The 22,191-nt window shown below is 36.5% G+C and overlaps 1 protein-coding gene across 2 annotated transcripts in view; it reads left to right on the top strand.

Annotated features, from left to right (window-relative positions):
* Positions 1-19,228, top strand: part of UBR2 (ubiquitin protein ligase E3 component n-recognin 2) — a 57,847-nt gene extending 38,619 nt beyond the window's left edge. For both annotated transcript variants that reach the window (XM_027893496.1, XM_027893497.1), the window contains exons 28-47: positions 30-110; positions 886-1,067; positions 1,781-1,980; positions 2,839-2,932; positions 4,291-4,452; positions 4,801-4,898; positions 5,103-5,175; positions 5,979-6,127; positions 6,213-6,268; positions 6,673-6,769; positions 8,757-8,824; positions 9,335-9,470; positions 10,100-10,190; positions 10,985-11,115; positions 13,004-13,112; positions 13,351-13,407; positions 14,883-14,960; positions 15,224-15,394; positions 16,082-16,183; positions 16,959-19,228. In XM_027893496.1, the coding sequence (XP_027749297.1) occupies positions 30-110; positions 886-1,067; positions 1,781-1,980; positions 2,839-2,932; positions 4,291-4,452; positions 4,801-4,898; positions 5,103-5,175; positions 5,979-6,127; positions 6,213-6,268; positions 6,673-6,769; positions 8,757-8,824; positions 9,335-9,470; positions 10,100-10,190; positions 10,985-11,115; positions 13,004-13,112; positions 13,351-13,407; positions 14,883-14,960; positions 15,224-15,394; positions 16,082-16,183; positions 16,959-17,100 (2,277 nt within the window). In that variant the 3' untranslated portion in view covers positions 17,101-19,228. The remainder of the gene's footprint in view (positions 1-29; positions 111-885; positions 1,068-1,780; positions 1,981-2,838; positions 2,933-4,290; positions 4,453-4,800; positions 4,899-5,102; positions 5,176-5,978; positions 6,128-6,212; positions 6,269-6,672; positions 6,770-8,756; positions 8,825-9,334; positions 9,471-10,099; positions 10,191-10,984; positions 11,116-13,003; positions 13,113-13,350; positions 13,408-14,882; positions 14,961-15,223; positions 15,395-16,081; positions 16,184-16,958) is intronic.
* Positions 19,229-22,191: the final 2,963 nt, after the last annotated feature.

Below are 22,191 nucleotides of genomic sequence, written 5' to 3'. Positions count from 1 at the left end.
AAATTAAGTGTTGTATTCTTTTCTTACAGACTTTTAATACTATTAAAAAGCTAAGAGAAAGCTCTTCTTCAAGTCCTGTGGCTGAAACAGAAGGAAATATTATGGAAGAGGTAAAAGCAAGCTGTAACAGCTGATTTAGAACATGTCTGGGTTGTGGCTAGCAAGGAACTGTATTTCTAATTGTAGCTCTAAATCAAAGATAGGAAACATTAATGATTTCTGAAATTCTGTCTCACAGCTCAAACCCATTTGTTTGAAAGGCCTATTGGTAGAGTTCCTGGACTATTTGCTTTATATGTTGTAGTCTCCAAATCTTTTGCAAGTTCACCCCTTAGAATTGTTTGTATTTTTTATCACAGCACTAAATGTTTCTGCTTTTCCCATAATCTCAGACTCCATGGAAAGTTGCTAAAAGAAATGGTATCTATGTATTTTTGCCATGCAGGTTATTCCAGATAAGCTCTGCCCATTTGTTTAGCTCAACATGACATTCTAGATACTACACCTTAGTGCATTTAGGAATACAGGTAGTATGGAGGGAGAGTAACACTAGAGATGAGACCTGTCGCTTTCTTATCTTCTTATCTTGTGAATGACTAAAGGGAAAAGAAATATAAAGTACAGTTAAGTGTTGAGGGGAGGAGGTTACCCTCCTGGCTCTGCAGTTCTACCTGGCATTGAACATGAGCTGAAGAAAAGAGGGCACAAAATAACTAGACTTTTCTTGTGTCTTTTATGAGATTTTGATTGTTTGGAGGTTAGTAAAAGTTACACATAGCAGTAGCTAAAATTTGGAGGTTAGTCCGTTACACCAAGCAGTAACTAAAATAACTTACCTGTTGCAACAAGATCTTAAAGATGACTGAGTGAACAATACAATTTCAGAGTTCACGTGATAAAGACAAAGCTGAAAGGAAGCGGAAAGCTGAGATTGCCAGATTGCGCAGGGAAAAGATTATGGCTCAGATGTCCGAGATGCAGCGGCACTTCATCAATGAAAACAAAGAACTCTTCCAGCAAACTTTGGATGAGCTGGATACTTCAACCTCTGGAGTACATGAAAATAGGTAAAGGAATCTCCTTTAAATTTTTCACCCTTAATGTCAGATTGTCCCATTGTTACTGCTTTAAAAAGCTTGCCTTTTTTTTTTTTTTTTTTTTTTTTTTGTCTGGATGGAAAACTATTTGTAAGTTTTTGAGACAAAAACACAGCGGTAAATAAAATGCTTTCCACCCTTTCTCTGTCAAGATGGTGGGCTAAATATTGATTCCGCTCTTGCTGCATCCCCATAGTGCTCAACATAAACAGGCAAATAATTCTTTGTACAAAATCATCCAGTGAATGATTTATGATACTGAAGAGACTATGCTATTGAACACGGTAAATTGGAAACAGCTGATTATATCTCGGTTGAAGATCTGGAAGAAAATCTGATTGTAGCTGGAAATATGGACTGAAGTATGCTAATGATCTGTGGGGAAGTGCAGAGTGTTTTCAAAATTCATGTCAGACACCTTAGGGATGGGGATGACAGAGGGCTGCACATTTAATTTCTGTGTTAAACTGGGGTGGGTTATACTATTGGGAGGGTATGCATTTTTTTCAGAAAGTATGTGCTATTTCTGAGAACATAGGAATTGTTGTATAAATGCCAAAATTGGTTTTTGTCAGAGAGCATTTATCATAAATCTAGAAAACTCATTCATCACATTTAAATCATGACCTGAAATGAGATGTTTTTCAGACCATTTGCTTACTAATATTCTTTGAATATTTTAGCCCTGTAATTTCAGATGCAAAACTCACAGCCTTGGGACCAGAGCAAACTAGAGTAGCCGAACCCAGGCAGGTTGTTATGTGTATATTGTGTCAGGAGGAGCAAGAAGTTAAAGTGGACAGCAGGGCTATGGTCTTGGCAGCATTTATCCAGCGATCGACTGTGTTGTCTAAAAATAGAAGCAAAATTACTCCAGACCCTGGTAAGTACTGTTCATAGTTACCTTTAATGTTAAAAAATATTGAGAGTCACTGTGACAACCGCATGTGCTCCTTTGAGACAGTGACATAGCCTTATGTTAACTATGTGTTTGTGGAAGGCTTCTTTGTAATCAGTAGCAAAACTCCCCATTTTTTTAGTGAGATAGAAATGTGTGTTCTAAATAATGTAAATCACTGAAAGCATGATCTAAATGTTCTGCCATTCATATGTGACAAATTATTTATAACTGTTAAAAAACCCCCTTAAAGTCAGAAGTGTTTGTTCTTAAACGATGCCTGTAACATTAGAGAGAGAGGAGGTGTTGATTGTAATGCTGTAGAAGCACAAGATGTATGTTATCTTCCTCAGCTGTATCCTCTGAAATTCCTCTTAGCGATAATAAAAAAATCTTGGATTTAGGTACTTTGTAAAACAGATCACAGTGAGCAATGATATTGATAGAAAGGCTTCTCTGGATTCTAAACACATAGAAAATCTCTGCACTGATTTGTTTTGTGTTCTCACTTTGAAAATTAACGTTCTTGGACTCACTGTTTGATGGTATCGAACCGCTAAAACTGCAGGTACATCCTGGGCGTTTTACCAAGGCCTCCAAAAGCTTGGTTGGAAGTCTTAAGTACAGCGCGCACACACACTCAAAACAAAATGACATGATACTTGTAAATGATCTAAATAATTTTAAGTTGTTGTGGATTAGTAATGTGTTCTGTGCTTCATCAAATGAGTTACAGTTCTCTGATGAAGTTAAATAATAATTCGATTGTGGTAACATCAGTCTACATTAAAGTCTTTTGATAAATGTTTATTTCAAAGTTGTTTTGTTTTGTTTTAAATGCAGAGAAGTATGACCCCTTATTCATGCACCCAGACCTGTCATGTGGAACACACACGGGTAGCTGTGGACATATTATGCACGCTCATTGTTGGCAAAGGTAAAAGGCTGTATTAAGTTTTTAGTCCAAATAGCATGTTGAGTTATCAGATTGCCTAATGGCACCAATTTTAATGGCAAAATTACTACCATGTGGTAAGTGTAAACAGTAATTTCATAAAGTGATTAAAACAACTTTCTGTTGGAACAAAGAAGTAGAAATCAAATGCTGTAAATATGTTCAAAATAATTTTCAATTGCTGTCTGTCATCTCAATAAAGAAGAATCCAAAGCCACAGATGGCAACTTTCATTCCATTTGCTTATCTCAGTGCGTAATTCCCTGTGGTGCACATATATCTGAACACTAAGCTCAGATTTTTGGGGGTTTTCTTGCAGTTCACTGGTAGACATGTTTTTGCTGCTTCTTCTGCTATCTACTGGAGGTTTAAATGACAGTGCATCTCTTGCACTCTTGATTCCTCCAACGTGTTTAATTTGAAGTAGAAACATCTGCAACCTAGGTCAAGTTCATCTTCAACATGAACTCAATTTAATCCTTTGTTCTTAGCTATTTAATAAAACCTTTTCCAGTTATTTTTATTATTTGATTTTTGGAGGTGTATAAACATGCTTCGTGCTGTGTGGGGCCAGTGCCATGTGACAAATGCAAACTGTTCAAACCTCTGACTTCGGTTAGGCCCTTGCTTTGGTCCTTGGCATGGCTTCTAAAGGGCCTAATTTCAAATTCTGCCTTGTGTGTGAAGAGGGTTAGGAGCTCCCAGAGATTCTGTGGCCATATTTGTGGTTTCATTTGTGGTCTTTGATACCACTGCTCGCAGTCTTATGTGGGTTCCATTATCTCCTGGAAATGCCCTTAGAGGCCTGTATTCAGATCATTTTGGGGTCGTTGTTTGGCATGGTTTAAACCACACCAAAGCTTCTGGAATATCAGTTACGTTTAGCAAAGCAGTGAATTCGGTTTCTGTTCCATAGAGGATTCATCCACCAGTTTTTCCAGTTGCTGCTCTGTTTTCGTTGTGGCCTGTAATGGAATATGCCCACAGATAATGCTTATGGCATCTCCCTAAACACTTTATGTTAAATTAGGCCTTTTTTTCTTTTTCTTTTAATCCTTCAACCTTTCTCTTTGCCTCTTCCTCTGGAAATTGCTAAAGTCTTAAACATGATTTTAACAGCCCAGTGAGCTTAAGCACTTTAGGGGATTTTGGCACCCAAAAACTGGGGATAGCTGCAGTTAGTAGTACTTTATCAGTCAGAGGGTAGAGCTTTTTCCCTCAGATAATTTTCTTACCTATATCTGGGAAAAGGCAAAACTGGTCTTCCTGAGAATTCTTGAATTTTTACGTTAAAGTAATGTTTTAATAATTTGCCACTAATGACTTGCTGTTTTCTAAAGGTATTTTGATGCAGTCCAAGCGAAAGAGCAACGAAGACAACAAAGATTGCGAGTACACACAAGTTACGATGTAGAAAATGGTGAATTCCTTTGCCCACTTTGTGAATGCTTAAGCAACACTGTTATTCCACTGCTTCCTCCACCAAGAGTTTTGTTCAACAGGTCTGTTTGCTTTATGAATGTCCTCAATAAATGTAAAAAAAAATAAGGTCTCAAACAAGCTACACCCCAGAAAACCCTCATGAATGCTTATTAACTTTCGTTTAGATACACTCAAATGGATTGCCTGCCTGCTTATTTTGGTTTATGAATTTTACTTTGTTGTATATTATGGAATTTAGAGCATGAAAGGGCAGGAAAGCATAGGACCTACAGAAAAGAACTGAATGTAGAAAATACCTTGGCAGCAGGGAAAGAGCCTGTTGAGAAACAGAAGAGCATGGAATGCCTCTAAAGTACTAATTCTGTATACAAATTGGTTTTAATTGTTTGTTGGGATTTTTTTGACAGGTTAGACTTTTCAGGCCAACCAAACCTAACTCAGTGGATCAAAACAGTATCCCAGCAAATAAAAGCACTGCATTTGCTTCGAAATGAAGACTCTGCAAGTAAGTCTGAAGAAATCTGTATATTTATATGTGAAAATGCTATACTAGTCATGGAAAAGAAGTGAGCATATCAGTTCTACCACAGTAAGTGGCATGAACATCTTGGAAGTTCAGCTTCTGGTGGTGTGCTTCTTCACCTTTCTGTAATGGAAAAAATTATGTATAGGTGAATAATTAGTGATTTACTACTTTTTTTTGGTACAGGTCATTCTGGTCATTCAGAAAAAATGGATCAGCTACAATTACCGGAAGGATTTAGACCAGATTTCAAACTGAAGTATGTATTTACATCTTAATAATTCATTAAAAATTCATCATGAAATGATAACAGGAAAATAGAATGTAACTTCTGTGCTGGGTCTCATAATTAAGGCAAATATGTGAATTTTGCTTTAATTAGAAAAAATAATTATATTATTATGATGGTATTGAAGTTCAACCCACAAGTCCTAAGTAATGCAGTAGAATTTGAAGAGGTAGATGTGTTGAGTAGTTGTGCAGAGAACATGCTGCACTTTTTTTTCTGGCATAAAGATTAAGCTTTGTACTACTTGTAACTGGATGAAAGATTAATTGTTATACCCAGCACAATGTGAAACATGAGGGAAGACTATGAAATGCAGACTGCTAGTATTTAATTTGAGCTGCTATGGTGTGCTTGTATTTGGTTCTACCCTTTCTTGACTTGAAGAAAAAGTAATAAAATCATTACATGGTACAGACAGTTGTTTCCCAGCTGCACACAAAGATGTGAGGCACCTGTCCCAACTGGCAACAGATTTAGCTATCAATCACACATATTTCTTGTAATTTAGCCTTAACTGTATAATCTTTGAAGACTAAATATACTTAACACTAAAAAATGAGATTGATTCCAATCAAATAATCAAGAAATAATTTGGAATGTATCTGTCACAAAAAAAAGAGGTTACTGAATACCAGATCCAAAGAAGGATATTGGAGTTGTCACTTAAATTTTAAAAATCCAGTTGTTAAGCTATGGATGAATGCTTATTATTAAAGTACTATGCTGCCAGTGGAGAAAATAGTGAATTAGTAATATTGTTGTCTTTGTTTCAGGAATCCTTATTCTGAGAGCATAAAAGAGATGCTGACAACTTTTGGTACGGCAACATACAAAGTAGGCTTGAAGGTTCATCCAAATGAAGAAGATCCACGTGTACCTATAATGTGCTGGGGGAGCTGTGCTTACACGATACAGACTATAGGTACTAATGCATTAATTTTGCTCCTTTCTAGGTGATTTTCAGAATCTAGTTTAACTCACAGGATTGAATTATTTTTTTTTTACAGAACGAATTTTAGCTGATGAAGATAAACCATTATTTGGTCATTTACCTTGTCGACAGGTAAGGATCAAATAGCAATTCCTCTTTGAATTGGTGGAAAAAAGAGGGAATTATGCTTCACTAGTGAAATTTTAAGCAAAGTTATTTGATAGTTTTATTTGTTGGATCCTACTGTTGAGATTTATTAATCTATTTTAAAATCACACCTAGAGAAACTGTTACTTTTTTTCCCTATAAACACATAATTTAGTAAGGTTATGGTTTCTTATGGTAACAGTCAAAATAAGAATACTGAAAGGAACTTGTGTATCTGCATAAAATAAGTGTCTATCATACACTACATAGTCCAACTGCCCCCATAAACTGCAGTGGAGAAGCCTGAAAAAAATGCAGTAAGTCAAAAGACGTTTCTTTTCACATTGAGGAACTTGGTTGACTGTGTCTCTATTTCTTTGTTTTTAAAGGACGACTGCCTTACGTCACTAACAAGATTTGCAGCAGCTCATTGGACAGTTTCATCTCTTTCAGCAGTACAGGGTCACTTTTGTACTCTATTAGCATGTGAGTTCACCACCTTATGCTGGTTTTTTTTTTGCAAAGATACAGATACAGAAAAATGCTTTCAGAATGACTGTTAGTATTGATTAGAAAACTGTTCTATGTACTGGTTTTAGGGAATAGACCAAGAGCTGATATTTCCATCTATACATACTATGTCATACCATGGAAAAAAGCAAAGAGATATTTCTTTTGGTCTGCAGGTCCAAGATACATTTCAAGGGAAGCATGGCTATTTTGCTGTGAAGGATTTCTGTTGATTCCTCTTTTTAGAAAGATACCTAGAGCAAAGGAGAAGGAAGTGTGGCCCTTCACAAAAGGGATGCACTAATTACAAAGAAGTTAAGATTAGTATAATGTGGAAAGGAAATAGGGTATTTGTAGAGGTCTGTAATAAATCTGCAAAATTTTCTGTCTTTTAAAGGATCTGTGGTAAGACATGACTTAGTATGTAACGTCCTATGTTCATTGTGAATTTTAATGAGAACAGCCAAAATGTTCCAAATCCCAAAATGGGATGATAGCTTTAGTATTTCCAGCCAATAGAGCGGGGAAACTTTTAAAATGCATTCATATGCTGAAATTAATGGTAGATGGATACCACCTACTGCAGCAAGCAGTTGGCAGCTTTATGGGGAAAAACTTAATTGTCACCACTTCATGGCAGTAATGGTTGAGCCGTTTTCTCTGTGAAGCAGGACAGAAGATGCTGCTTGCTACTTCATGGGAACTGAGTACCACATACTCTGTGTGGTTTGGGTATTCTTGAAAACTTGAATCAATGTTTCTTCAAAGCTCTCCTTCCTTCCAGCTGGCAGAAGCAACTGTACTGCTTTGATTTGTACGAAGGAAAAGTTTCTGCTGTTTTGTTTTTCAAGGCTAGGAATAAGGGAAATTATTAGCCTTTGATCTGTCAGTATTCTATAAACTATACATAAAGATGACTTACTGAAAAAAAATTTGGTTTAGTAAATCCCTTGCTCTGGTCACGTTTTTGATAGAAACATTTATTATGCTTTTGGGTTCGGTTTTGTGGCTATATGCTTACAAAAGGAAGAGCATTTAAAATCTGAGTAGTGATGTAATGTTTAGTAATAGAAATAGATTCAAAATGTCACATCTTCAACTAATTAATTTTTTGGCCAGCAAGGCAGCAGTCTTCGACTGAAGTATTTTTAAGTTCTTATGATGAGACTATTTTTTACTGCAGTAGTGTTTTTAAACTTGGCAGCTTAATGCTTATAGCTGCATTGTAAAACTATACCCATAGCTGCAATTGAAACTCTTTTATTATAAATCAGAATTTACTGCTTGGAGCAAAAAAGTCTGCAACTGTTCCTTGATTGTTACTTAAAATGTGTAGTGACGTTTTCAAAACACTTAATTTGTATTGTTTACTTTTAGATGGAGGTGCCTGGAATTTATTAAGTGCATGAATTTCTGTTGTCAGCTGGAGTACCTTGGTTAATAATTTGTGGTTACCGTGAATACTGCAGAGATGGAGAGACCAACATCTCCCTCTTTCTTAATTAAAGTAATATATATATATTTGAGTCCATAAGGCAAATTATTGATGTAGGGCAAGTTCAGTGAGTCTTGTCAAGTTAAGCAAATTGCATCCTTTGAGCAGCTGTCCAGCAACTATTAGTGGTTCTATTTAATCAATAGTGTTAGAGCTTATTTCTGGGTCAGAGTTTGAGACACTGTCTCATTTTATCTCCCAGGGAACCCAAAAAATGAAACAAAGTTACTATGGGAGTAGCAAATGGCTACTTCTTTTCATTTCAATAGAATAAAATAGGCAAGAGCCTTTTCCGATAGCGTTGAACAACTCTTGAATCGATTCCTTTTTGTCCAAAACAAGTACATTTGTATTTTTTTAAGCATGTACATGAAGGAGATGGCTTTCATTTTGTAACTGAAGTACACTAAAATCTTTTCATGTATAAATGTTCAATTAATTTTTTTTTCCCCTCTCCAAAATATTTAGCACTGGTGCCTAATGAAAAAAATGGAAATCTTCCTTGCATACTTGATATTGACATGTTCCATTTATTGGTACGTATTCCACAGTATATATTAATAATATTTTCATCCAATAGGCACTATGTAAAAACTGTTGAAAGCTTTCTCTTTACTCTAAGTTAGGAACCTTTCAAAATGTTCAGGTTTTTAATTTTTTCACTACTTAATACATTCTAAAGACTTCTTTATTTTCAAGTATTCTTATATATATATATATATATATATATATATATATAAATAGGGTAAAATGTGACAGAATATATGCTCTTTGGCTGTTAAAAAAATGCTAAAATAAACGATAACCAACCCCCCCCAACAAACTACAAACAAAAAATAGGGACAAAAAAGACCCTCCCGAACAAAACAACAAGATTTAAAACTCTCCTGATAGTTAATCGTTGTTCTCTTAAATAATGTCTCTGTAATTAGCTTCAAAATTAGCCTTAAGTCTCCCTTCAAAGGGTGTAGTTGCAGCATGAGCAGAGAAAAGGGTAAGATTCCAAAGGAAAAGGAATGTACCAGCTTTCTTGTTTTCTTTTACAGGTAAGCTTGGTGCTCTCTTTCCCTGCCATACATTGTCAGGATTTTTCAGGGGTTAGTCTTGGCACTGGAGATCTTCACCTGTTTCACCTTGTCACTATGGCACACATAATACAAATTTTACTTACCTCATCAACAGGTAATGCCACTTTCTTTCAACTTTTATTGTGATGATTCCTTACATCTGTACTTAGGAGAAAGCTATGATGCTGTTGGTAAATCTGTGCAGTTTATAGCTGCAAAACACAGTTGTTGGTGCTCTTGTCTTTCTGTCCACAGAGAGTATTTATAAATTGTACTCGTACAAGTTCGGTCATCTTTATTGCTCAACAATCGAGGTTTTTTGGAGCATAGCTAGTCATGAATCCTAGCTTTCCATCCAGTGTGTGGAAGTGTTTATGGCAGAGACTTGGCTTAGGCATTGCATGATGAATAAGTTGCAGTTAGCAAAGTAAGGCATCAGTGTTACCTTCTGGCAAGAGAGGGTGGATAAGGCCTTGTATGCCAAAAGCAAAGAACTCCAAGCAAGTACATTGGGAAACCAACCAATTGAAGAAGGAAACCAGCACCTCACTGGAGCTGACAATAGCATAAACTTACCCCATAGGATGTGCAGCAGAAAACTTTTTTCTAGTACATCCTATTCTATTCCAGTGGAATATTTCACTTAGTTTGGGCATTTTTTTATCAAAACTTGAAAAAATACATTCTTGTTGTATAATCATGTATATATGAAACAACTTGCTTAATTATTTATTTCTTCTTCAGAAGAGAATGGCATGGATCAAGAAAACACTAACAGTGAAGAGGAACTAGCTGTGCTTACACTGTATAAATTTCTTTGCCAGTGTACAGGAAGGTAAAAGTGTGATCTTTTGATAAAATTTCATGGTATTTTTCTCCCTCCTGGACTCAACGTTAATTACTGACTGAATTCTATTTAATAATGGGGTGAAAGATGATGCTTTTCACTTGGGAGGTCTTGTGTCTTGTTACTTATCCGACACTTCTAGATTCACTTTATTAACTATTCCTATAAATTGCTCTGTGATCATGAAGACACCTGCTCATGAAGATTGTTCTCTGGAACAATTTTTTCTTTAGTTGGTTTGCAGAACCTGGAATTGGCAGTGTCTGAGTACAGAAAATTTGTTGGGATAGGAATGGCTTCAAACTGGAAGAGAATAGGTTTAGATTAGTTATTTAGGAAAAAATTCTTTACTGTGAGGGTGGTGAGGCACTGGAATAGGTTGCCCAAAAGAGCTGTGGATGCTCAGCCCTTGAAGTGTTCAAGGCCAGGTTGGATGGAGCTTGGGGCAACCTGGTCTAATGGAAGGTGTTCCTGCCCATAGCAATGGGGTTGGAACCAGATGATCTCTAAGGTCCCTTCCAAACCAAACCATTCTGTGATTCTATGATCTGAAATGTTCATGCAAAATTATCCTTAATGTACTGTCCCAGTTAGTTACATTTTTATGAATCTCTAGTTTCTTGTTTTTCTTGGAGTTTGCTTTGAAATAAACACTTTGCATAATGATTGTTTCAACTGACATCAGTAATTTAATACGCAATATGACTGAAGGCTTACTAAATATAGCTCTCAAACTGAAACAGTTAGATAAAAGTAAACTTTTTTTCTTGTATTCCCTTAAGTGCCTTGAAAGAAATTTCCTCAGGCTGGCACCTGTGGAAGAATCTAAAAGCTGGAATCATGCCTTTCCTGAGATGTTCTGCTTTGTTTTTTCATTACTTAAATGGAGTCCCGGCACCCTCAGAAATTCAAGGTACTGTCTGCTTTGTATTAAATCAGCTTTTCAAGACATAAACATTAATGGTCTAAATAAATTACATTTAAACTCTCTTTTCTGAAGAAACTGATTGAATGAATGTGATCTTGCTACCAGTGCAGAATCATATCAGCATAACAAAAAAAGAAACCAAAAAAAAATTTTGTTTGTTTTAAAAATGTGTTTTTAATATAGAGGTAAACACTGTTCTAGATTCCTTAAACTGGAAATTGATGCTTTTCTGTTAATAAGGGAAATACAGATTATTTCAGATATAGATAGAAATACAGATATTTCAAAGCTCCTATAGATTACTATTTTTAAATGAGACGACCTTTTGCTTGCATTGATTTCATTCAGTCAGCATCTGCTAACAATTAATATTAAGGCCAGGCTGGATGGGAGCTTGAGCAACCTGGTCATCTGGTCTAGTGGAAGATTTCCCTCCTCTTGGCAGGGAGGTTGGAAGTAGATTGTCTTTAAGGTCCCTTCCAACCCAAACCATTCTCTGATCTCTCTGTAAACACACTATGTTATGTTACACCCCAGATAATTGACGTTAGTAACATACTTCACTGTCCTCCACATATGGCAGGTGTAGGGACAGAATGTAAATCTGAAAATGTTAATAATAAGTAGGTTCACAGCACATCAGGACTGCCATGTTTAAAACAGAGTCTGATACTTGGTGCTGAGCTGACATAAGAACAGTGGTTGTCTCTCATCCTGGGTGTGTTTGTGATTTGGTACTTTCAGAGTGTTTCCTTGACGAGTTGTGTGTAAATTGTAGATTCTTAATTTTTAACCATTTTAATTTTGTAACAATCACAATACTTCATCAGTTAGGCCAGAAGAAAGAAACCTCTTTTTCTGAACTTTCATTTTCTGTAACAAGGTTTCTCAAGTTCATAGTCTGGACCAGTACAGATCACTTGAGTTCTTTATTGTATGGATACTTTAAAGGTGAGGTGCAAAGTGCAGATGTACTTCCAGACAGTAGTTCTGCGGGCCTTTAAAGAGGATGTTGTAAGGGAGTAGAAAAGAAGGGCTTTGCTTCACTTCTTTTTTACAGTCCTCAAGTCCTGGGTGCTTGGATGGCCCTGCAGTTTCCCACCAGTGTGAGACGTTCTGGCAGTGTCTGTGTCACTGGGTGTTTTGTGTTCCTTTCCCACTCCCTGGATCCACAGATCTCACAACTGGCTTATATTCCTTTTCTCTGGTTTACTGGGGGTTGCAGAACAGAAATTACTTGTACATGAGAGAGAAGTGAGTTTTTATTCTAATTCTCTTCCTTCCTCTGTTCAGAAGCTAAAGAGGCTGTTCCCCAGCAGAGGTACTGGTACACTTTTTCCTGAAAGTTGGGAGAGCAGAGACCAGGAGAGTCAAACCGCTAGACCAGTGTGAATATGGCAGTCTGGGGCTATGTCCTAGATATTTTAGTAAACTTTGGCATTGCAGGCATTTGCAATTCCTAAATTTCTTTCTGAGGCTGTGGTACACTGCCTGTCACTGACCACCTGTCTTGATTCCTTTCACAAGAAGCACAAAGTAGCCATTTACTGGGGGACATTGAAACGAAGACATAGGAAGTTGTAAAGGCTGTTCAGCTCTCAGTTGTGGTTGTTACATGACTACTCTTGAAACATGTTTAGGGAGGAAGTTTGAGGAAAGGTGCTTTTCTTTACTGGCAGTTTTCCAACGTACCTGTCTGGTGCCTTCAACACTTCCAATCTTTATGCCGGGTTTTGGGTGCTGGAGAATATAGTTTTGGGGAAAAAAAAGGAAAAGGATAGCTGTCCCATTACTTAGACCTGTATTTAATTTATTGTAGTTAATGTAATTTTTAAAAACATAGTTATGAGAATTACACTTTTTTTTTTTTCAGTAAATGGAGCAAACCAGTTTGAACACTTATGTAGCTATCTCTCCTTGCCAAACAACCTCACTTGCCTTTTTCAAGAAAACAGTGAGATTCTGAACACTTTAATAGAAAGGTAAGTTGTGTTTTTATGCTTAGTTTAAATATAATGAGTCCTGCACAAGATAGCAGTATAAGTATTCTCCCAGGAGTGCATATATGGAAGTGAAGAGTAGATTTTGGAAAGTGTTTGTGAAATAAGTGTTTTGAAGGAAATAATTTTGGTTGTAGGGTTACTTAATAAATGTACTGTGGATTTTTTTTTTTTTTAAATCATTCATTAAAGTTAAAATCCAGTTTTTTTCTTCCTGTAGTTGGTGCAGTAACAATGAAGTGAAAAGGTATCTGGAAGGCAAGAGACAAGCTATCAGGTAAAAATGGCCACATTTCAAGAAAGAGATGGGGAAAAAACTTTAATGTTGCTGTTTTCTCCAAATTTCTTTGTAAAGGGTGTTTATAACAACATAGTATCGGTTCTGATGAAGATATTATGGGATAAGCAAAGATACTTTGGGAAAGTGTAAGAAAACGAAATATTGCTGAAATCAGTAGATTTTAAAACTGTAACATTTAACTTTGCCTTTGTTTAGACTGACCCACAGTAATTTGAGGCCATAAAATTTCTTCTCACGTTTCCTATTGCTTTGTACCTTCTGATTCAAAAAATACGCTGTTGCTGTAAGATATCTGTAACCTTTGTTTAAAAATACAAGCATTGAGGAGGTTTTGAAGTTATCTTTTTAAAGAATCCAATTCCTTCAGTGAAACCAACACTGAGTCAGTTGCTAAAAAGAAAATTCCCTTCTCATAAATTTCTTCTTGCTAAGCAATTATTTTGAATTCAAATCACATTTATTAATTTGAGGGTGTAGAAAAGTGGTTGGGGTGTTGTTCTTTCTGAAGGCTGGGTAAAAATAGTGGTTAACAATTATTCAGATAATTATAAGTGAATGTGAGGTTCACAGTGCAGTCATTGTAAACGTATCCCTGTGCTAAATACATAAAGGTAATCTTTCAACATTATACATTGAATAAGCGTAAGTGACAAAAATAAAAATTAATCACTTTATCTGTTAAACACCAGACTATTAACAGAATCTCAGACAATAGGAGTGTTGTGGTTGTGTAATTGATTTCCTGCTACTTGTGATTGTTGGGATTTTTTTCCATGTTTTCCTTTTGCTGATTCTTAACTGCTCTTCCCAAGATTATGTCTGACTTGATAGTGATTTTTTTCCCTCTCAGCACGTTCTTGTTTGTTTTACAAACACTGTTAACATTTCATAGTCTAATTTGTATTATTCCTAGATTTGAAGATTATTAAAATTTAGTGTATAGTATCTGTTATTTTTAAATATATAGATATTTGGTATTAAATAGGTCCATTTCATGAATGTTTCATTCTCTGCAAGATACAAGTTCTCTGAACTTGATTGTCAGACTATTTTCAATTCAGTATTAGTGACTAAAGGAAAATACAAAGCAAACTGATAAGGGAGAGAACAAATATTTAGTTAAATCTGTTTTTACCTCATACTGAGATTTTTCTGAAAGTATACATATGACATGTATTATTCTGACTTTCTGCCTCTGTGTTTTGTCAAATTAATAGAAAATGTGACAAAACAGGAGATAGTTTAATTGAGAGATATCGTGGGTTCCTTTTAAATGTGTTTCCATTTTCCTCTGAATGGCAGAGAAGAGGAAAACTTTAAAACTTTAATTATTCACAGATGCTGTTTAGATGAGTCAGGAAAACACGAATGAGTTTGAACTCACTTGCGTATTATTCACTTGTGTATTATTCATTGAAATTTGAGTGGTTGACTTGATTGTTTTATTCCAGCTATGCAAGAGAATCCAACAAATTAATAGACCTTCCGGATGACTACAGCTGCCTCATTAACCAAGCATCCAATTTCTCGTAAGTTGTGTGCAATTACAGCGAGGACCCTGAAGTCTTCTGCTGCTTTTAATGAACTGGGAAACCTCTAACATGAAAGTCTCAGAAAGTTGCATAGAGAATCATAAAATTAATGGCACATAGCATTTGTCAGCAAAACTGCCATGTATTTCAGAGAAGTAGAAATTACAACTGTTAACTTTTGAATCTTTTTACCATCCAGAGTTAATACATACAGTGAATTTCTTTTTCTTTTGGTTTGGTTTTTTTTTGCTTAACAAAAGGTGTCCGAAATCAGGTGGTGATAAAAGCAGAGCCCCAACATTGTGCCTTGTGTGTGGGACCATGCTGTGTTCTCAGAGTTACTGCTGTCAGACTGAATTAGAAGGGGAAGATGTTGGAGCCTGTACTGCACATACATACACTTGTGGTTCTGGAGTGGGCATATTCCTTAGGTAAGGAGGAACTCCTCTACTCATACTGCCGGGTTAGGCGGTGTGTGTAGTCATGAAATTAGTAGTTCTATAAATGTGATTGCAGGGTTGGTTTGTAAAGGTAGTGTTTTGTTAACAATAGGGTTCCCTAAAACTAGAGTGTGTTCATCTTCCTATACTTAGGTATAAGGTTAAAAGGTGGTTTCTTTGAAGTTAAATGTCACAGAAAATTTGAATTTCATTTACAAGAGAATTTGTTTTGTCTGTGCATTTATTTCTACTTAAGTATTACAGAATGCTGAAGGTAAATACTTTGATTTTGTTATTGCTGCTGCTGCTGTTAAAACCATGAAAATTCACATTAGCTGTCTTCCTGCATACAAGAAAAGGTTAGGTAATGTCTATTTTCACTTTGCCAAAGATTAGTGAGAAGTGAAACTGTTTTTTTTCTTGTGGTTTTGTTGAGTATTTTACACAGACTGCTAATAATATGACATGAAACTACATTGTTTTTAACTACTATGGAGAAGTTATAACAGGAAGAGAATGAGTTCTTTAGTTTAAAAAAAAAGTACCTTTAAAAATCTGTACATGCAGATTATACAGAATAAAAGTAGGTAAGAACTGGAAAAGCAGTGTTTATGGAAGTATAAGAAACTAATAATCTAAAAATCAATACTTTAAAAACTTCTCTGTGTTTTCCTCTAGGGTAAGAGAATGTCAGGTGCTATTTTTAGCTGGGAAAACAAAGGGCTGCTTTTATCCTCCTCCTTATCTTGATGACTATGGAGAGACAGACCAGGGTCTCAGGTAAATATTAAAAAAAAATATGTCTTTTAAAGGCAGGACTATCTGGTTTGTAAAATACACTTTTTATGTTACTATTTTATTTTAATTATATAAGTATCTTTATATTTTGACGTTGCTGCTGCATCTAATATCTTCAAACTTCTTAATGCTAATGTGTGGTTTAAGGTCAAAAATATTTAATGGAAGATCTTTTCCAGGTTATAAACAGTTGTCTTGAAGTTTAAAAATATAAATCTTTTTAGCATCTGTAAAGTTGCCTAGAAACTAAGGCTGAAAATTTTACTTGTATCTAGTGCATTTGTTTGTATAACCTGTGTTAATTTAATACCAAGCAAAAATACTATGAGATTATTTTATTTAATTAGGTAGTTCTTTGTCTTAACTCCTGTCTCTGCTTCCTATGAGAGGATAGTTTGGAGACATGATAATGTTAATTCTTGCTACTTTTGAAACCGGTCAAAATCAGAGAACATGAACTGGTTCAGCCTGGAAAGGTTGCTGCAAACGTGCATTTCAAGGTCTGTGGGCTGTACAGGAGGTTCCCAAAGGCTGGAGGGAACTGCTGAGCTGTAAGGGTGAGGCACCACACGAGGTAGCATCGCAGTTTACTAATCCAAATATCTGTTGATTTGCTCTGATAAGAGAATGATGTTAAAGGGTTATCTAAATATTTTGGTATTTTAAAGGGTTATCTGGTACTTAATATATCTCACTTGAGTGTTTGTGCTTAGCTGCAGTGTTTTATCATTCCTGATAAGTGTTATCTCCTTTTCAGACGTGGGAATCCCTTACATCTGTGCAAAGAGCGATTTAAAAAGATTCAAAAACTCTGGCAGCAGCACAGTATCACAGAGGAAATTGGACATGCACAAGAAGCAAATCAAACACTAGTTGGCATTGATTGGCAGCATTTATAATGGTTATCTGCTGAAGACTGGAACTTTATTAATGATTTTTGTAATTCAGTAAGCTTTTCAAAGGTGGGATGAGGAAAAAATTCTGAGGTAAAAAACCCCAACAAGCTCAAACCTGTTATTTAATCTTTGTTTTACAATGTATTTCATAAAGATACCAGTTAACATTAATCAAGTAAACTTCTTTCTATGTAAGCAAGTTTTATTAGTCCTATAATTTGCACTGTGCTTCCTTCACAGAAATGTCTTGGGTTATAAACCTGGGCAAATGAACTTGAGTTTCTGATAAAAAAAGAATGACTCTTTTTGGAAGTCTGACTATGATTTTTCTTAAAAACTGCAAGAGAAAAAGACTGCTGAAACAGAAACGAGATAGAGCACAATTATTGATTGTGTTTTGCCCCATGCTAGTAATCTGAGCCATTTTATTTATTATTCTGCATTTTAATACTTAAGCTGTGTGTACATGCAATGGAATGAAGTAAGGAAGCAAATAATGTAGCAAATGGATGTTTCTCTCTGCATTATCCATCAGTGGATAATTCACTCTTTCACTTGGTGTATCTAAAATGATTTTGTCATTCGTACTCTTGCAGCTTTCTTGCTTCCAGTTGTTTTTGAACTAAAAAAAAACTAACACTAGCTTTACAAGTAAAATAATTTAAAGCTTTTTCCAGAGCATTGCACTCCTTAGAATTATGTGGGTTTTAATTTGAATTTAGCTGGGAAACCCTTTCACTTTCAATTAGGTTATTGGTATTCAAGGGTTGACATTGTGCTTTAGAAGTTAAGATAAAAACACATAAAAGTCACAAAAGCTGATTTTTTGTTAATTTGCAGAATCACAGAGGATATTTTCTTCTTTTTTGTTGACAGTCAACTTTTAAGGTGCAAATCCCATCTCCTTTTTGTTGCAGACAAAAGGAATAGTTTCCTCTGGCTTTGAAGGGCCACAATCACACTGCCCACATTTTTGCATTGATTCTTTTTTTTTTTTTTTTTCTGTTGTCCCATCAAGTATATTTACTTTTTGGCTTGATTTAAAGCTCTGTAAAGATGTTTGCATATAGTATATTTTATAAATATATTCTATAACTGCGCAGATTTGCACTTGATATGAGGGTGCCTGAAGGCAGTGAGTTTTCTAGTATGTAATTAGATCTCCAAGGTGTCTCTAAAAAGTCACATTATGCTTACTGATTTAAAATAAAATTCATTACCTTTATCTCTCCTATCTTCTGACAAATTAGTAAAATCTTAATTTACATAGTTCTGTTTCCTTAATAATCTGTGGGGTTTTTAGTTAAGTCTTAATTTCTGACTTACGTCTTCAGCCCTGATAAGCAGTTCCCTTTACTGTCTGCCAGGTCTTCAGTTACACTCGGTCTGACTGAATTGTTCCTATTTTTACAGATTTAATGCTTCAGATAAATTTTGTATATTCATGGTGTACAGGACAATTTTTCAAACATTCAGTAACAGTATTGAGTGAAGATGTGAAGTATGAAATAAAGAAACTTGGCGAATGTGGATTTCCTTTTCTTAAAAACAGTACAGACTACTTTTGTCTCTACTACCTGTTGTAGATTGAATCATTTATATATTGCTGTCACTTCCTATGAAGAGACATGCAGAAGTTGCAGGAGCAAAGGACATTAATGCTTTATCTCTGGTTTCCCCTACTTAAGCTGGTTGACATATCAACAATTTTCTGTGCATGGTACTTAGAAATCCCTCTTTTTTGGTGACATTACTATTCCTTTGCAGAGAGTCTTGCTTTTTGAACTATGTGCCACAGTCTCAAATGTGTAACTGCATTGAAAAACTCTTTTCCTGTAAGCATAACATTAAAAAGATAATTAATGATACTGATAATTGATTCTCTGTGCAAAGCAAAATATTGACAGTGAGAAGGATTTTTTTCCCTCTGGGATCAGAGTTGGAGACTGCAACCACAAATAATTGCAAAGTACACAATTTATGATTTTTTTGCAATTTGGTCATTCTTTACTCAAGACTTCTATTTTCTGATTTGTTTTGCATGTATTTATATTAATGTAGAAATATTTATATATAACATTGTTTCAGTATCAGGGAAATAATATCTGTAATAAATTGGCTATAACTTTAATATTTATGAATTATGTGTACAACCTAGAATGTATTATGTGTTTGGGGGGAGAAAAAAAAAAAAAGAACAGCAAAACCACACAAAATTCCCAAACGTAAAATCATCATAACAGAATACAAAACTAAGCTGAAAGCATCAAGTAAGTGCTTTTTCATTCAATAGGTACTTTCTAAATGTTGTTTTTAGAATTTTGCTGAGCTTGTTCCTTCAAGTGTGCACCTTGTTAATCACAAGCTGACAGAAATACCTGGATGTGCAACATCTGCAATTCTCTGGCTATAAATGTAAGATGATTATATTATTAGTGTCACTTGCTTCAGTCAGCTAAACCTTTCTTGACCTCTACCAAAAAGTCTAATCGTCTTTTTAAAGGATTGTAACTTATATTTTGTAAAGGAATGAGGGTTGAGGTTCACATCAGTAACGTTTTTTACTCTGTTCGTACTTGAAGATAACATTTCTTACTCTCCCCAGCCTGCCACAGGAGACTCTTTCTTACTCTGCTGGAAATACAATAACCAAGATAACAAAAACCTGGTGCCTTCTGACTTGTGCCAAAAGCCAGTGCTCCCCACAGCTCTCTAACCACTTCATCTGTAATGTCAACGGGAGTTTGTTGTCTGAGATGAAGTGCTTGTGGATTCTCAGACTGTTGACATTTACAGCTCTCCTCTGGTTCTCTACAGCTTCCTTCCATGTCCCTCAAACTAGTCTTCAACGCTGATGACTAAGCAAGTAGATTTCAGACCTTCCTACTGCAGCCCTGGGAACAACCTGGACTGGAAGAGTTCAGTGTGTTCATTGCACTGTACAGTTCAGTTCTTTCCCTGGGACAGTGGACGTGCCCCATGCAGCTGCACAGACCCTTTTCTGTCCTTTTACATTCGACATTAAGCCCTACCAGCGCTTGTGCTCCAGCCCTGGCATCTCACTTTAGGTGCATTTTATTTTATACTAGATGACTTGGTGTTTTGTTTAAGAGGCTCTGTCACTGTGAGAATTTTCCCTATGACGTGAATCTGTAGAGGAGAAACTGAATGCTCAATCTACTGTGCAAATACCTTCAGCATTAAATCCCAGCTGTTTTCCTTTCTGGAAGATTAGGTTGCAGAACGGAAGTTGCATCTCAGATCTCTTGACAGTAGTGTCATGTCATGATCAACTGAGTTTGCAATCCACCTCCATTCTGCCCTGGACTCTACTCAGTTGTAGGAATTGCCTTCAGCAGGAAGTGATGGCTCTCTGTTTCCATGCTGCTGTAGAGATTATTGATTTTAGAAGTCAAACATGACTGTCTGAAACAGTTTTGGCTTGAATATCAGCCCATGGGGAATTCCAGTTGTGACTGGTTGGCTTCCAGTTGTTCATTGCCACCTGAAACCTGAAAATCCAGCCAGGATTCTGTCCACTTTGCAGTTTGCCTAGTTTGCATCTCCCAAAGTTGGTTATGAGGATGTTGTCTGAAATTATATTGAAAGTTTTTCTAAAGTAAGACATCTGCTGTACAGAAAAAGTGCTTCACAGCAGAAGATATACAGAAATACACAGGGAGACCACCTCTGGTAATAGCAAGAGATATTGGCTTTGTCTTTGTAGGGTTTCTATGGGTCTTGTGATCTTAGTATTTTTGTATTACAATCTGCTTGGCTTTTGGTGTGCCAGGACCATTACCTGGCCAATCCTGCATCATAGTGGGAATGGGATGGTGCTTTTCAAATCTTAACTGATATTAAAGAAAAACTTGACATAGGGAGGCATCTACTTACATTAGCTGTTCAGTTCCTCAGCTATTTGGGGTTGATTGTCCCAGAGTCCTACTTGATGCTGCACAGAGAAGGTTATGGATTTAACAAGAACGACACTGGATTCAGTTATTATCAAGGCTTGCCTTCTGCAGGAATGCTTCCAGGTGCTCAAGGAGTGATGAACGGTGGGGAGCCTGCCAGCCACACCTCTGTGTGCACAGCTAACACATGGCCATTTGTCTGCTTTCTCTGGGTCACTGGTTCAGGCTGCATGGAACAGCTTCTCTGTGTCCTTAGGGACAGGCACAGAGAAAGGTTGCTTGGCAGTAATGGGAAGTCTTACAGACAAATTGTATTTAGGGAAATGTCTTTCCTTACCATGGTTTTGTTCTTGTTTTTTGGTGGTTGGTTGTTTGGGGTTTTGTTTTTGGTTTTTGTTTGTTTAATTTTGGTTTTTGGGTTCTTTTTTTTGGTTTGTTTTTATCTTGGGATTTGAATGTTGGGGAATTGGAAGGGGAAGAGTTGGCTTTTCCTTTTGGGCTATGTTCACGCGAAGGTGGGAATAGTCTCACATGAAGAATCTTGCTAATAGGTATTGCTGAAACCAAAATTCCATCTTTTGGTGGAAGCCATGTGGGGGCATGGATGGCACATTTTCATCTCCAGTTGCTGATAACTTCCAGTTACCAGTAAGCAGCTTCACCTTGTTGGAGTGTCATTTGTTGGTTTGGGGAACCAGCGGTGACTGATGCAGGGGCATCGCTGTAAGCCTGGGATAACTTAGTAGAGGTGCCTGCTTGGCTGCTGGGACTGCAGCAAGCACACACGCCGCAGGCAGCTCTAGAGCATGGGTTCATGGCTGGGGGGAGCTGGAGCCTCTCTGCCTCTCCTGGCTGCCAGCCAGAGTGCTCATGCAGTCTGGGGTTTTGCTGTCGAGGAGGTTTAAACTGTTGGGTCAGGGACAGGGAAGAACTCCATGTCAGGAGTGTGGTTGGAGATCCCAGGCGTGACTGAGGCTCTTGACCTCTCAGTGCTTTCTCCCAAACCACACTCTGGAAGCTCATCCACTGGAAGACTCTCAGAGATGGGACTAAAAGTCCTGGAGAGCTGTGCTTTTCAGACAGTTAAGCAGCTTTTTCCAGTAAGAGGAAGAAGCGATTTTGTTATCTATTTTATTCCAAGGCTAAGGGTCAGGAGAAATAGTGTTTCCTGGTTCTG

Source organism: Empidonax traillii, unplaced genomic scaffold, assembly GCF_003031625.1.
Source record: "Empidonax traillii isolate 1590-97213 ecotype Southwest subspecies unplaced genomic scaffold, ASM303162v1 scaffold391:size1093220, whole genome shotgun sequence".
Taxonomy (NCBI): Eukaryota; Metazoa; Chordata; class Aves; order Passeriformes; family Tyrannidae; genus Empidonax; species Empidonax traillii.
This window is presented reverse-complemented; position numbering and strand designations above follow the sequence as displayed.